The sequence below is a fragment of the Danio rerio genome, chromosome 15 (assembly GCF_052040795.2).
Source record: "Danio rerio strain M-AB ecotype USA chromosome 15, GRCz13ab, whole genome shotgun sequence".
In the NCBI taxonomy this organism is placed as follows: Eukaryota; Metazoa; Chordata; class Actinopteri; order Cypriniformes; family Danionidae; genus Danio; species Danio rerio.
The window spans coordinates 31165198-31178151 of NC_141035.1; the positions used below are offsets into that span (position 1 = coordinate 31165198).

The 12954-nt window shown below is 35.9% G+C and overlaps 1 protein-coding gene across 6 annotated transcripts in view; it reads right to left on the reverse strand.

Moving 5' to 3' along the window:
• git1 (G protein-coupled receptor kinase interacting ArfGAP 1) overlaps positions 1–12954 on the reverse strand; it is a 49169-nt gene that overhangs the window by 2926 nt on the left and 33289 nt on the right. For 2 of the 6 annotated variants that reach the window (XM_087284266.1, XM_087284265.1), the window contains 6 exons: positions 12130–12282; positions 8708–8989; positions 4811–4888; positions 4645–4724; positions 2474–2638; positions 2318–2381 (listed from right to left, as the gene is read on the reverse strand). In XM_087284266.1, coding sequence (XP_087140392.1) covers positions 2318–2381; positions 2474–2638; positions 4645–4724; positions 4811–4888; positions 8708–8989; positions 12130–12282 — 822 coding nt within the window. Of the gene's footprint in view, positions 1–2317; positions 2382–2473; positions 2639–4644; positions 4725–4810; positions 4889–8707; positions 8990–9249; positions 10612–10663; positions 12283–12954 lie in introns of those variants that run through there. The other 4 variants (XM_087284268.1, XM_087284267.1, XR_015509593.1 and 1 more) reach the window with 2 other exon arrangements.

Consider the following 12954-nt stretch of genomic DNA (forward strand, 5'->3'; position numbering starts at 1 on the left):
AGTTGATGAACTGGGAGAATTGGGTGCTCCTCTGAAATCAGGATCTAGTGCACAAGACATGATGCTGAACGAAATTACGCTGCTCTTCAGCCTTCCTAAATCACAGCTACTTTCCCAATAAAATCCATGTTAGCCATTTAGCAACAATGCTAGTCACCGGGCAGACAGAAGCCCTGCTCATGATACAAATACGCATCTATTGTGAAGTGAATTTGACACGCAAATGAAGCAAGTAAGCTCAAAATATTTACACGCAAATAATGTGATTTATTCACATGTGCCACCTGGTGAACACAGCACCCACAGAACACACAAACCTCAAAGCCTCATTGCGCTGTTGATGTTAAAAAATACAAAGTTTCCATTCACAACAGCAGGGAAAAAAAACACTCAAGATTTGGGGAAAAAAGAACTTCTGCAGACTTTGGTGGACACGCACCTTTAAACCACCAGTAGATGGCTGCAAGTCAGAGTCCTGCTATGTGATTCACTGAATCATTAAAGGGCCATGACACCCCACACTTTCGGTTAAAGTCTACTTCAGAATTTTTTCAAAAGATGCATGTTTAATGGGCGTAAAGCTCCGCGAGCATCGGGCAGGAGTGGGCGTGGCCAGCAGGGGAAAACATGAGCGAACGAAGCAAGCTTACAAATTAAGACAAACCGTGAGGAGACGCATGAGTTTATAGTTTACAAAGTTAAAACGCAAAGAAATGAACAGTGATTTAATGCCCTGCTACATGTTATTCGTAATTTCATATACACATAACCACAATTTATATCATTATAAAGATAAGTGTGTTCATGTAAACCCTATAAATGAGGACTTCTCCCTCAATCCCCGTATCCAGCAGACTCAGTGCAGCAGGTCTCCTGACCTGTCTATTTTAACCGTTAGCCCTGCTGGTAATCTGGAGGATTTAGGCAAACACAGCAGCACAGTGATGTGTCTGAATGTGAACGAATTCCTGATTAAAGACAGCGTCCTGCTCTCCCTACAAAAATGCTTGCAGCACACACACAGCTTTGCTGTATGATCGGCCCTGACAAGATCGCGGGGGAAAACATGCAACAAACCCCGTGGATCATGGAAACAAACGCATATGAGCCTTCATGAACGGCTAAATACTGTGTGCCCGTGCCGTGGGTCCGTGACGTGTCTCACAGCGCGGGCTTGACTCTGGCAGGTCTCATGAATAATTAAGCAGCCGGCTCTTCTCATAGGATAAGAAAACTCCGCTATGAATAATAATGAGAAACCGACCCGTCATCATTGCACTTGCAGTACTGCGCTACGTCGCCGATTTTGAGCGATTGTAGCTTACAAAAGCTCAAAATTATTCAGTTTTCCCCACAATTAAAGCTGACAGGTGCTAACATTGTCTTAACTGATGCTCAACACACACAAATCTGTTAATATAAAAAAAATGTTCTCCAGGGTGTCCTGAACCTTTAACTCCATTTGTTCTAAATGGGTGATTCATTTAGAAATGAAGCAAGCAACTGTTTGTGATTTGATCATTCACTCAAGTGATTCGTTTAAAAACATTCCTACATAAACGAAACACCACACAAATATTTTCACTGGCAAAGGAAAAAAACATTATCTAACTTCATCTTTGTTGGACTGTTATATAAAATCGATACCACAGTTGTGATCACATTCAAACTGATACTTCAGAACACAGGCACTCTTGCTTGTGTGATATCATTTAACTATATTATTCTCAATAAATAAAACAAAAGCCCTACAGCAGGGGTGTCAAACTCCGATCCTAAAGGGCCACAACCCAACAAAGTTCAACACTAAATAAACCTGATCCAGATAATCAAGTCATTCCGGCTTATTTGAAAACTATGAGGCATGTGTGTTGGAGCAGGATTGTAGCTGGACTCTACCGTTTGCACAAAGGTTACTCTTTGCTGAAAAGACTCTAAAGAGTTCAAAGTTATTGTATATTAAAGGTCATTGCATTATAATAGGTTTCATATAGTGAATGATTTTGGTCTCGTTTTTGTTTTCCAATTTAATTGTGAGCGAGCAGATATTTTTTTAACTTTTACTCACTTTGCAAAACCCCCCAAAACAAAACAATAAACATGAAATTATTGTAGACAAAAGGAAAAATAGACCGTAGCCTTTTACTTTTTACCTTGTTTTTGTATTCACCTTAGATAAAGTTGCAATGAAATATCTCTTAATCTTTTAGCAGATTCTTGATAAGAGCTAGGGTATGGATAGTGTACGTAGCCTAACAAAAACATAGTAGTATGCTTAAATTTCCTAGGACATTTTGAAAAATCCGCAGTTATTTACCTTGGGAAACAGCGAGGCCATTTCTGTCACAGCTAAGTGGATTTTCTCTGAGCATGGCACAAAACTGCAACCAAAGACAAATGTTAGAATAAGTTTATTTTTTTACTGTAGAAAAGCAACTCTGCAATCAGCTTGACAGGTAAGAGTCCATCAGACCTGTCGTGCTTGAACTCTTGAGCAGCTCTCAGGAGCTCCTGGATGTTTTTGGTGACCTGTTCAGTTTTAAGGATGACGTCCTCTGTGCAGGGCAGTGTGGGGTCAGGATCGCCCTCGGTGTCGTCTACATCCCCCCTGCTGTCCTCCTCACTGCTGCGGCCCACACTAACAGTGGAGATAACACACATCATCACTCACCTATAAAAACACTCAGATTTACAGGCTAAAGGAATGACTTTAATCTTTAGCAAGTTAAGTTTTAAGTAGCTAGTTAAGTTATTACTATTAGTAAGTTAGTAGTAGTTAAGGTATTTATGAAAATCAATAAATAACTAAGAAAAATATTGATATATTACTGTAAAATATTTTCAGACAATATCAGAAACAAAAACAATTATGTCACTATTGTGCTTCATTAAATATTCATTCTTTTTATTATTAATATTACATATTGTAACTGTTTTTAAAAAATACATATTTATTATAATATTATTTCACCATTGTACAAAAAATTATATTACAAATATTTATCGAATATAAATATGCACAAATAGATGTGCATTACAAAAACATTTATACAAATGATAAATACCAATTTTTGCTTGACGTAAAAACAAATTACAATAAAATAATAATAATAACACACAAAATATTAATTTGGTAATGTTGTTATACTTCCCAAAAAATCATAATACAATTAATAATGTTAGCTATTTTATAACTAGTAATAGATTAGTAACTAGTAACTAATTACTAGTAATAGTAACGAACATATTATGATAACACTTAAAAATAAGGTTAGTTAATGTTTACTAACATGAACAAATACTGTAATGAATGTATTGTTCATTGTTTGTTCCTGTTAACTGACGTTAGTTCATGAAAATACAGTTGTTCATTTTTTGTTTGTTAACTCACGATGCATTAACTAACATTAACATGCATGGATTTGTATGTTAATGCATTAGCAGATGTTAAACTGGTTAATAAATGCTCTACAAGAATTGTTCATACTTAGTTCATGTTAGTAAAGTATGACCCATATTACTATACAGTGTATATTACGGTTTCTTATTTGTAGATAAATTACATATATATACAAATATATTACTCCTGCCCTGTCACAAAATAAAAACTTTCACATGTTATCTGATAAATTAAATTAATATATAATTTTATTTCAATATAACTTGACCATTTCTAAATATATTTCAAGTACAAAGTTAATACAATGACAGCAACTCATTTCTATCTGTAATAAGAGTTGGACCTTTAATTTGGTATTAATTTTCATAATGAAATGCTGTAAAGCTCTGTTCGCAATAAAAAAAAATCAATTCTGTTATGACCCGTTTCCATTGAGTGTAACAGTACAGTTCAAAAGGCGTACCGAAACAAACCGTACCCTTACACTTTTTCAGCAACCTTTCGAAAGGGTACCAAAAACAAGAAAGGGTACTAAAAGGCGGAGCTAGACGTGCAGCTGAACGCTATTGGTTTACAGAGATACGTCATTCGCTTACCCAACAAGCCAGAATGAAATCTAAAATCCCACCATGTTTAAAATACACACACAGCTGAGAGATTACACCGGAATTATATATACATATAATAACGAGTCATGGTCAATCCGGGCTCAAACAAACCTTGTCTTCGTCTTGATGAACAGCCACAAAGCCATGGAGTCGAGCAGAATCTACCCTGTGCCTCGTAGTTTTTTACTGAAATAACAAACTACTTGACCTGATGATAATAACATGCGCTTAATTATTGACGAGAGTGAAGAGCTAAAAAAAGAAGCTGGAAAAAAGGAGCACACTATTTTTTCAGCAAACGTGAATAAACTGCCTTGTTTTAATTTTTATCATCACCTTTTGGACTTATATAAACTGGGAATGATGAAATTACTCTCAAAGACGTGCTGCTGAAGATTGCAGACACAGATGAGAGGTTTTCACTGACTGTAGGCTATATATCGTATATGCGAATGAAAATTTCTGTCATACACTACGCCCACCAAAAGGGTACCCTTGGTAGTGGAAACGCAAGCCTCATAAAGGTGACCCGTACCGACCCAAACCGTACCGCACTGTACCAGTCAGTGGAAACGAGCCATTAAATCAAACATTGCCGAATCTGGTGTGTTTGAGTTCAGTGTGTGTTGCGCTAACCCAATGGAGACGTCATATGTTTGAGAGTTGTCATAGTCGCTATCAGTCCCACTCCCGTACTTCTCTCCTGCTTTTGGATGCTGAAAAGGACAAGCACAGGTCTGTCACACATCACAAATCTGCAACTGGCATGTCAGAGCAGACATCAATGGAAACTGGCACTCACATTATAGCGTCCGTCAGTGGAGGCTGACAGGTGCGCTCCTCCGTATGGGGTGGGACCCGCTGGAGCGCCCTTTCGCACCTAAATGCAAACAGATTGGGATTAAAAGGGACGAGTAAAAAAAAAACTGACAGACAATCAGCAGGCAGACGATTGAAAAGAAAGAAGAAGCTCTGAAAGTCTTTCAGCACAGGACTGTTAAAAAGGAAATCTGGAGGGAATTAGACGAAAAAAATGCTGTTATACTCCTGTTAAATGCAAGTTACTCAGGGAGTGTTCACACTTGTAGTTCATCTAGTCCAGATCATAGAAGATCCATTTTTTATTTTGTGTCCACACTTCCAGATTTAACCCTTTAAAGAGCACTTTGGAAAAACATGTAGTGTAAAAGCTGTTAGATTTGATATAATATATATATATTTAAAAATATATATTGTGATCAATGTCGCCATATATGGTTCTTTGCCTGATAAGGGTAGAACCTAAAAATACAAAACAAAGACAACGTATTTTAGAGCAAACAATGCTGTGTGCTGGGCTATACTATATAATTTGCTTCTAAAATGTGTGACATCAAACATGCCAGTAAAACATGAGTCAGGATATCTTCTATCACACAGGCAAATAAAAAAATGAAGCAAGAAGATGAAGTCTGTTTAGGGTTGCATCTAGTGACACCATCTTGTGTTTTTTTTAGTTCATTTAGACCAGAAATGCCCAAACTAGAGCCTGCAGGTCAAAGTTGGCCCATGGTAACCTTTTGGCCCGCTATCTCATCTGAAAAGTGAGGGAGAATTTAGGGGTGTTGGAGCTAATGCCTTTAATACACATTGCCTTTTCTAATTTTTTCTAATTCTATCAATTTCATTGATTTGTTTTATTATTAAGCTACAGAAAAGCAATCAAAGAAATGTTTCAATCAAATGTTGTAAATGAATTCATATTTTTTTCAGATGAACATATTGTTGCTCAACAGATCGACCACTATTCAGAAGTCCTCAGTGAGCAAATCAAGACAAAGACATGTGCAGCTTGACTAATGAAATCATTCAACTCCATTGTGGTATAAAGTGAATTCTTGTGTTTTCATTATGATGGGTTCATTTTAAAATGTCAAAAAAAAAAAAGTCAAAAAAAAAAAAAGTCAAAAAAAAAAAAAAATAAAATATATATATATATATATATATATATATATATATATATATATATATATATATATATATGCATTATTTAATATGATTAAAATAATGTTTTTTAATTTATTTTTAAACGAATGAGGAAAATATATTATTATTATTATTAGTTTCATATATTTAGACAGCCCTAGCAGCCCTGATTTAGACCTCTTTGGTCTGTGTTGTGTTATATTTCAGCCAAACCACAAGTTCATTTGAAAGCATTCATATTTCCATCTTTTCAGCGATTGTATTAATGTTACAGTTTTTAATTTTAATTAATTTGATATTATAAAATGTATATATTATAATATAAATTAAAAAAACAATCTCACTTTGAATTTATTGAAAGTATTCCTAAAATTCGGATAGAATCTATTTAAGAAAAAAAAAATCCAATATATTATTCTGATAAAGTTCTTATTTATTAAATAACTACTATTATAGGCAAAGCAGAAGTCAAAAATTTAACTGAGTAGCTTTTGTAACTGCATAGAATTGAATAAATATATTACAAAATCATTTAAAGCCAAATAAAAATAAATCTCATGTTTTCCTTTGTGGTCCCAGGATCATTTGATTTTGGTTCATTGACACTGTCAGTGACTTTCTTTTATCTATAGAATTAAATCGACAAAGTTTTTTAAGACATTTTTAAAATGTATGCTGGAGAATCTCACACATGCACAAAATTAATTAATATCAAACTGCTGAATGCATAGCACTATAACAATGGCTACAGCAGAAGCATACATTTTCTTTCAGCTAAAAAGCAACAATGCCATTTTTATTGGCTAAAGATTTACTGCAATTTTAGAATTTTAGTCAAACCAAAACTGCCAACTGTGAACAGACCCTTAGTGTGGAGATTTTAGATAGTTACTAAACAGCAGGCCTCTACATTATAAGCTCAAACACAAAACTGAATTAACAGTGCAGTAACATTTTACAGAGAACTAATGAAAATGCTAAACATAGACACTTGCCGATTAAATTACTTGGTAAACAGTGCCATTCGTAACACAAGCACACATGTGCACCCAGATACATTAACCACGACTAATAAAACAAAGTAAATCTCCTACACACAGTCAGCAATGACCCAAAAGTGGAGTATTGCATAATCAAAACACGCCGTATTTGCATAATCACCAAAGCGAGTACAGCAAATTAAAGCAAGGCATTAAAAACACAAACAGAAGATGATCTTTCGGTTTCATCGCTGTCAGAAGCAGCACAACGATTCACTGCACACTTCCAGGAATCACTTCATTAAGTGTTTGATACGTGCCATGCAGATCGACTCATTTCATTAGTTTCACTCTTCGGGCAACCAATCAATCAATTTCCTGCACATTCCAACATGTCAAATAGCACAAGACAAGCACATCTCTCAATGAGAGCCTCTCTTGGCATATCAGTCAATTCAAGAATGATTCAACAAATTCATGCCACTTCTATCTTCCTATGCTAGATACAAAAAATACTATGGTTGTCTCAAAAATGTTTTGAGTTGCCCACTAAAACAGCATTTTTGAGCATCATTGACAAACTTGGTATTAGCATACATTTTGGGTGAGCAGGGAACGATTCTGATATAACTTTGTGTGTTTAAAATGTTGTAATGATATGAACTTCAATCAAACAAAATAAATAGACAAACAGAAAAAAATTTACATTTCTGAAATTTTCATAAACTTTTCTACATTTTATATATAAGTCAGAATTATTAGCCCCCTGTTTATTTCCCCAATTTCTGTTTGACAAAGAGGATTGTTTCAACACATTTCTAAACATAATAGTTTTAATAACTCATTTCTAATAACTGATTTATTTTCTCTTTGCCATGATGACAGTAAATAATATTTGACTAGATATTTTTCAAGATATTTCTTTACAGCTTAAAGTGACATTTAAAGGCTTAACTAGGTTAATTAGGTTAACTAGGCAGCTTTGTAACTTCCTTTATTCTAGCCAAAATAAAACAAATAGGACTTTCTCCAGAAGAAAAAATATTATCAGACATACTGTGAAAATTTCCTTGCCCTGTTAAACATCATTTGGGAAAATATTTTTAAAAATCCAAAAAAAAAATCAAAGAGATGCTAATAATTCTGACTTCAACAGTATATGTTAGGGGAAACATTAAATACAATTTCCGAAAATACCAAAAATCAAGATAAAATGTTGTAGTTTGTAATTGTTTTGTAATATTTTGCTTGAATTTAATTGTTTTATATTTCCATTTCTAAAGATGTTCTGTGACTAAAATGTTATTTTAATAATAATATCTGTTTAATAAATCTGTTTTGTTTAAATGCACTAATATATATTACCCATATTCACTGAGAAATAGATAAAAAAAATTCATTTTCAAATTGGGCTGTACTCGTATATGCTGAGCACTGTAGATATACTCATTTAGCTAAATTCACCCACAAACTAAATCATTTAAGAGGGTTGTTGATACCAAATTTAAAATTGAAAATGCCCCAAAATGCTTATGTTTAGAGAGACAGTCAATAAATGCATCTACAAAAGGAAGAGTTATAAGGACTGGAAGTGTTTTTGTCTGGTCAGAAGGTGGCGGTAGAGAGCAGTAAGTGACAGTAAAGCAGCAGCAGCAGCACACCGGTGTGGCCTCAGGTAAGCAGAGGGAGAGAAACAGCCTGACAGGAAAAGGAAGTTTAAAAACATCAGGCCGGCCACTAATGCTCACACTTACAGGGCTGAGAGGCTGCAGGCGGCAAGTCAGGGGGTCCAGGGCTGGGCTGAGGACTTTTGAGGTGGTGCCCACAGGCTCATACATAGAGAAAGCCTGCCTGTCCCGTCGGTGGGGGGTGGACGAGGGTGCAATTAGGCTGGAATCTCCACTTAGCCCTCCTCCACCACCCATACCCCTTACTCTATCAGGCCAGTGTCCTGGAACACCACCTCCAGTCATGGTGGCCCCCGACCCAGCCTGGGCCCCCCGCAGCGCGCTGTTCTCCGTCTGCATCCGCGAGATCTACAGGGATGGAGGGGCGTCACACACACATACACAAAACACAAGGAGCAAAGAAAACACAACAGTTGCAGTGTGGATGATTACATCATGCTGGGGGGAGGGGAGGTAAAATAGCTAAGGTTGTGTGATTGAGGAGGGGCTTCATTCCTAGGTGAAGGTACATGGGATTTGATTTTCACACCACCGTTCATAGTTTTAGTGTCAGTAGAAAGCTCGATTTTTGATACTCTTACAGCAAAGGTCTTTTTTGTTCTTTGTTTAAGGTGTAAAAAACAACCAAACAGCTGGTAAACCGTTCGTCTCAATGCTCTACATTGTTGAGATTGATGATTAGATCAACATGTAAAAGGACGACAAAAAAAAAAAAAACTATAAAAATATAAATAAAAATATTCCCTCAATACCAGGCATTCAATAAATGTTCAAAATCGAAACAGCATTACTCGTTTGTGCCACATTAAATGTTTATCATTTGAAGTGAGTTATAACTAGGGCCAGACACAATCTGTGGACATTTTTTTGCTATTTTTGTGAAGAATTTAGAAAAATCTGCAGAATTATTCGAAATTATGCTGAGAGTATCGTATGTGAAATCCTAATATATTAAATAAAAAATAATAACTTTTATTTGATGTTTACAATGCAAATACATCTAAACCAGGGGTCTCAAACTGTCCAACCAAGGGCCATTTACGGCCCGCCCTCCTTCTCCCTCCGGCCCGCAACCGACGTCAAAAATATAATGAGATTCGACTCGCCAAAACATGTTTTTTAACCACTTGTGGTGCAGTCGCATCTAGCCACTTGTGGTTTTGACCCACCACCTAGTCAACATTTAAAAGTACTGCATTTAGATTATTTTTACTTTCATTTTCTCTCAGTGTGTGGTCAAGAGTAACATTGTGGGGCTGAATTAAACATTAAAATAAATGTGTCTGTAAGTGCTCTATTTTTCCTAAAGCTCTATTTTTGTAAATATTCAAGGGTCGTTATATTATTATCAGTTTTATACTACCTGTATTTTGTTGTACAAACCCTTCTTTATGGCTCACACTTAAGTTACTGCTGTTCTTACGCTATTGGTACAATACAATGGGTTGGGACAGAATATTAACTTTTATGCCTATTATTTGTAGTATTTCCATAGCAATTTAAACTACCTCTTCGATATGTACAACAAGAAACGAACAGCTAGAGTTTTGACTGCATACACTGTAGGAAAATGGCTGAATGTGTGTCTAACGCTCTGCCATACACACAACAATCTCAGATATATTTCAGCAGCTGATGTGTGACACGATAAACATGCTAATTTGCATTATTACTGGAGACAGGTAATGCTTGAAATATAAACGTCATGTCTTTTGTCCTTAGACGCATCAATTTTGTCAGATTTCCGATTTTTTCTTGTGTTTGAATGTTAAAGCGGCCCTCCTATGAATTGTCAGTCACTGAAATGGCCCCCCGCCAATTTGAGTTTGAGACCCCTGATCTTGATCCACTTATTTGGAAAACAAAAGCAAGTCTCTCATATAATACCTCTACTAAAAGACAGAACATATGACATTACAAACTATTGTAAATAAATTAAATGAACATGTTCATATTAGTCAATAATATTACTGAAATTAATAAAAAAAAAAAAAAGACTAAATATACATTACGCACATTTACACAAGTAAATAAATAGACTCAGTGATGGGCTAAAAATCTGTTCGTGCAGATTCTGTGTGGGCCTAGTCATGATCAACAGAAGTGAAGTTTAGTAGGTTTAACTAACTTTTCAGAAATCTTTGCTTTGTCACTTTTGACTCGTTCAAGCAGGCACAGGAGGTTAACTTGATGTCAGATTGATGTTGTACCCCATTGTCACAATCTTGCTTTTTGTTTGGGAAGGAAAGTTGGGTTGACTTCAATGTCCAACTTCCAACCAAAAATCAACCAAATATCAATGTCTAATATTACAACTTGATGTTGTATTTATTGACCTGATCAATAAATGTAAGTATTTGACGTCAACATGACATTAGTTTGAGAAGTTGGATCGACATTGGATTTTGGCCACTTTCCAACACAAACTTAAATAAAACCAAATATTGACATCGTTTGGCATCATTATTCATTCATTAATTTTATTTTCGGCTTAGTCCCTTTATTTATCAGGGGTCTCCACAGTGGAATGAACCTGCAACTTAACCGTAGCGATTTTTTTTTTACACAGCGGATAACTTTCCAGCCCCAACCCTACTACACTACACCTACAATACGGCTAATTTAGCTTATTCAATTCCCCTATAGCACATGTGTTTGGACTGTGGGGGAAACCAGACACCGGAAGGAAGCCCATGTGAACACATGCAAACTCCACGCAGAAATGCCAACTGACCCAGCCTGGGCTTGAATCAGCGTCCTCCTTGCTATGAGGCGATCGTGCTACCCACAGCACCACCGTGACGCCCTTGCATGTCATTATTGACCTTCAAAATAACATTGTCCTTAGATGCTGGCTAGACATTTAATTTTGGTCACCCAACATCATGACCTAAATCTAACCTAATATTAACGTCTTATGAAGCGGTGTGCCTGCTGGGCTGAAACACTCGGCCTAATTTTGTTTAAAATAACAAAAAAACTGTTTGCTGTTGGATTTTATGCCAAGTATCTCAAGGTTTTCAGGGTGATTTCAAATAAATTCGTTTGAACTTTTAAAGGAATTCTAGATAGAATATTTAAAAAATGTACTGTTACCAATACTGATGACTACAATGATTACTAGAGAAATACTAGACCACTACTAAATACTAGAGTAATGACTACTGAAACCTTTGAACACTTTTCGAAAAATTGAATAAATGTAATAGTTACTTTAAATGCAAGTCATTTTTGCACAATAATATTGCACTTTTGTTTACATAAATGGAACTTTGCTGAAAATAAATTTCATGTCATAACAAAATCTTTAAAAATATCCTACTGATCACCAACTTCTGAACGGCAGTGTTAATTCTGCACTTTTAATGGTTTGGATTAATTTGCATATATATATATGATGTGAAGTTGTATTAATGGCAGCATTTCATAACTATCTGTTGAAATTCTTGTATTTTCGAAATGTAGGTATATAGTGTGTGTGTGTGTACCTCTTTCTGCAGCCTCCGCAGCTCCTCACTCAGGTTGTTGTTGACCTTCATGAGCTGCTGAACTTTAGCCTCAGAGGAAGCCAGTGCTTTCTTCACCTCCAGATACTCCTGTAGTGTGATTGGTCCATCTGACAGATCTGACGAGTCCATACTCTGAGACACACAACATAAATCACCAATTACTTCTCAATATAATGCCATAGCACAATAAACGCCAGCAGAGGGAACACTAATAAAAAGCTATTTATATAGTTTTAGAAGATACGTGCAATTATTGAATTTAATTTAAGAAAAAAAAAGGATTTTTATTTAGTAAAGGATGCAAAACACTTACAATATTAAATACAACTAGAGCTTTACATTAACAACCGCCAACCAGCCAAATGCGGGTAGATTTCAGCTCTGGTGGGTGAGACAGCCGCTTCCACTAGCCACTTTGGCTGGTTGGAAATAATTTTTACATTGTAGTTTTCTTAAAGCAGGATTCGACAATAAGGATGGCCCAATATGCAAGCAAATGTGGTCTTAGAATCGAGAAACAGCACGACTGACAAAAATAACTGTGTTAGCGTGAGCAAAAGCAGGTGAATACCTTATGAGAGGATGATCACTCGCGTGCACAGGTGATGTGATGCGTGCGACTGTCAAAAAGCATGAGCGCTCCTGTTTACTTGCGCATAACAACCGTGTGTAGAGCAAACGCAACTTGTGCGATCGGTTCTATATCTTTTTGAAAGCAGCAGTAGCAGTCACTGCTTTCGTTTTAATTATTTTTAGGCACGTGATCATCCTTTCATTATCACACACGGTATGTTTTTAACTGCT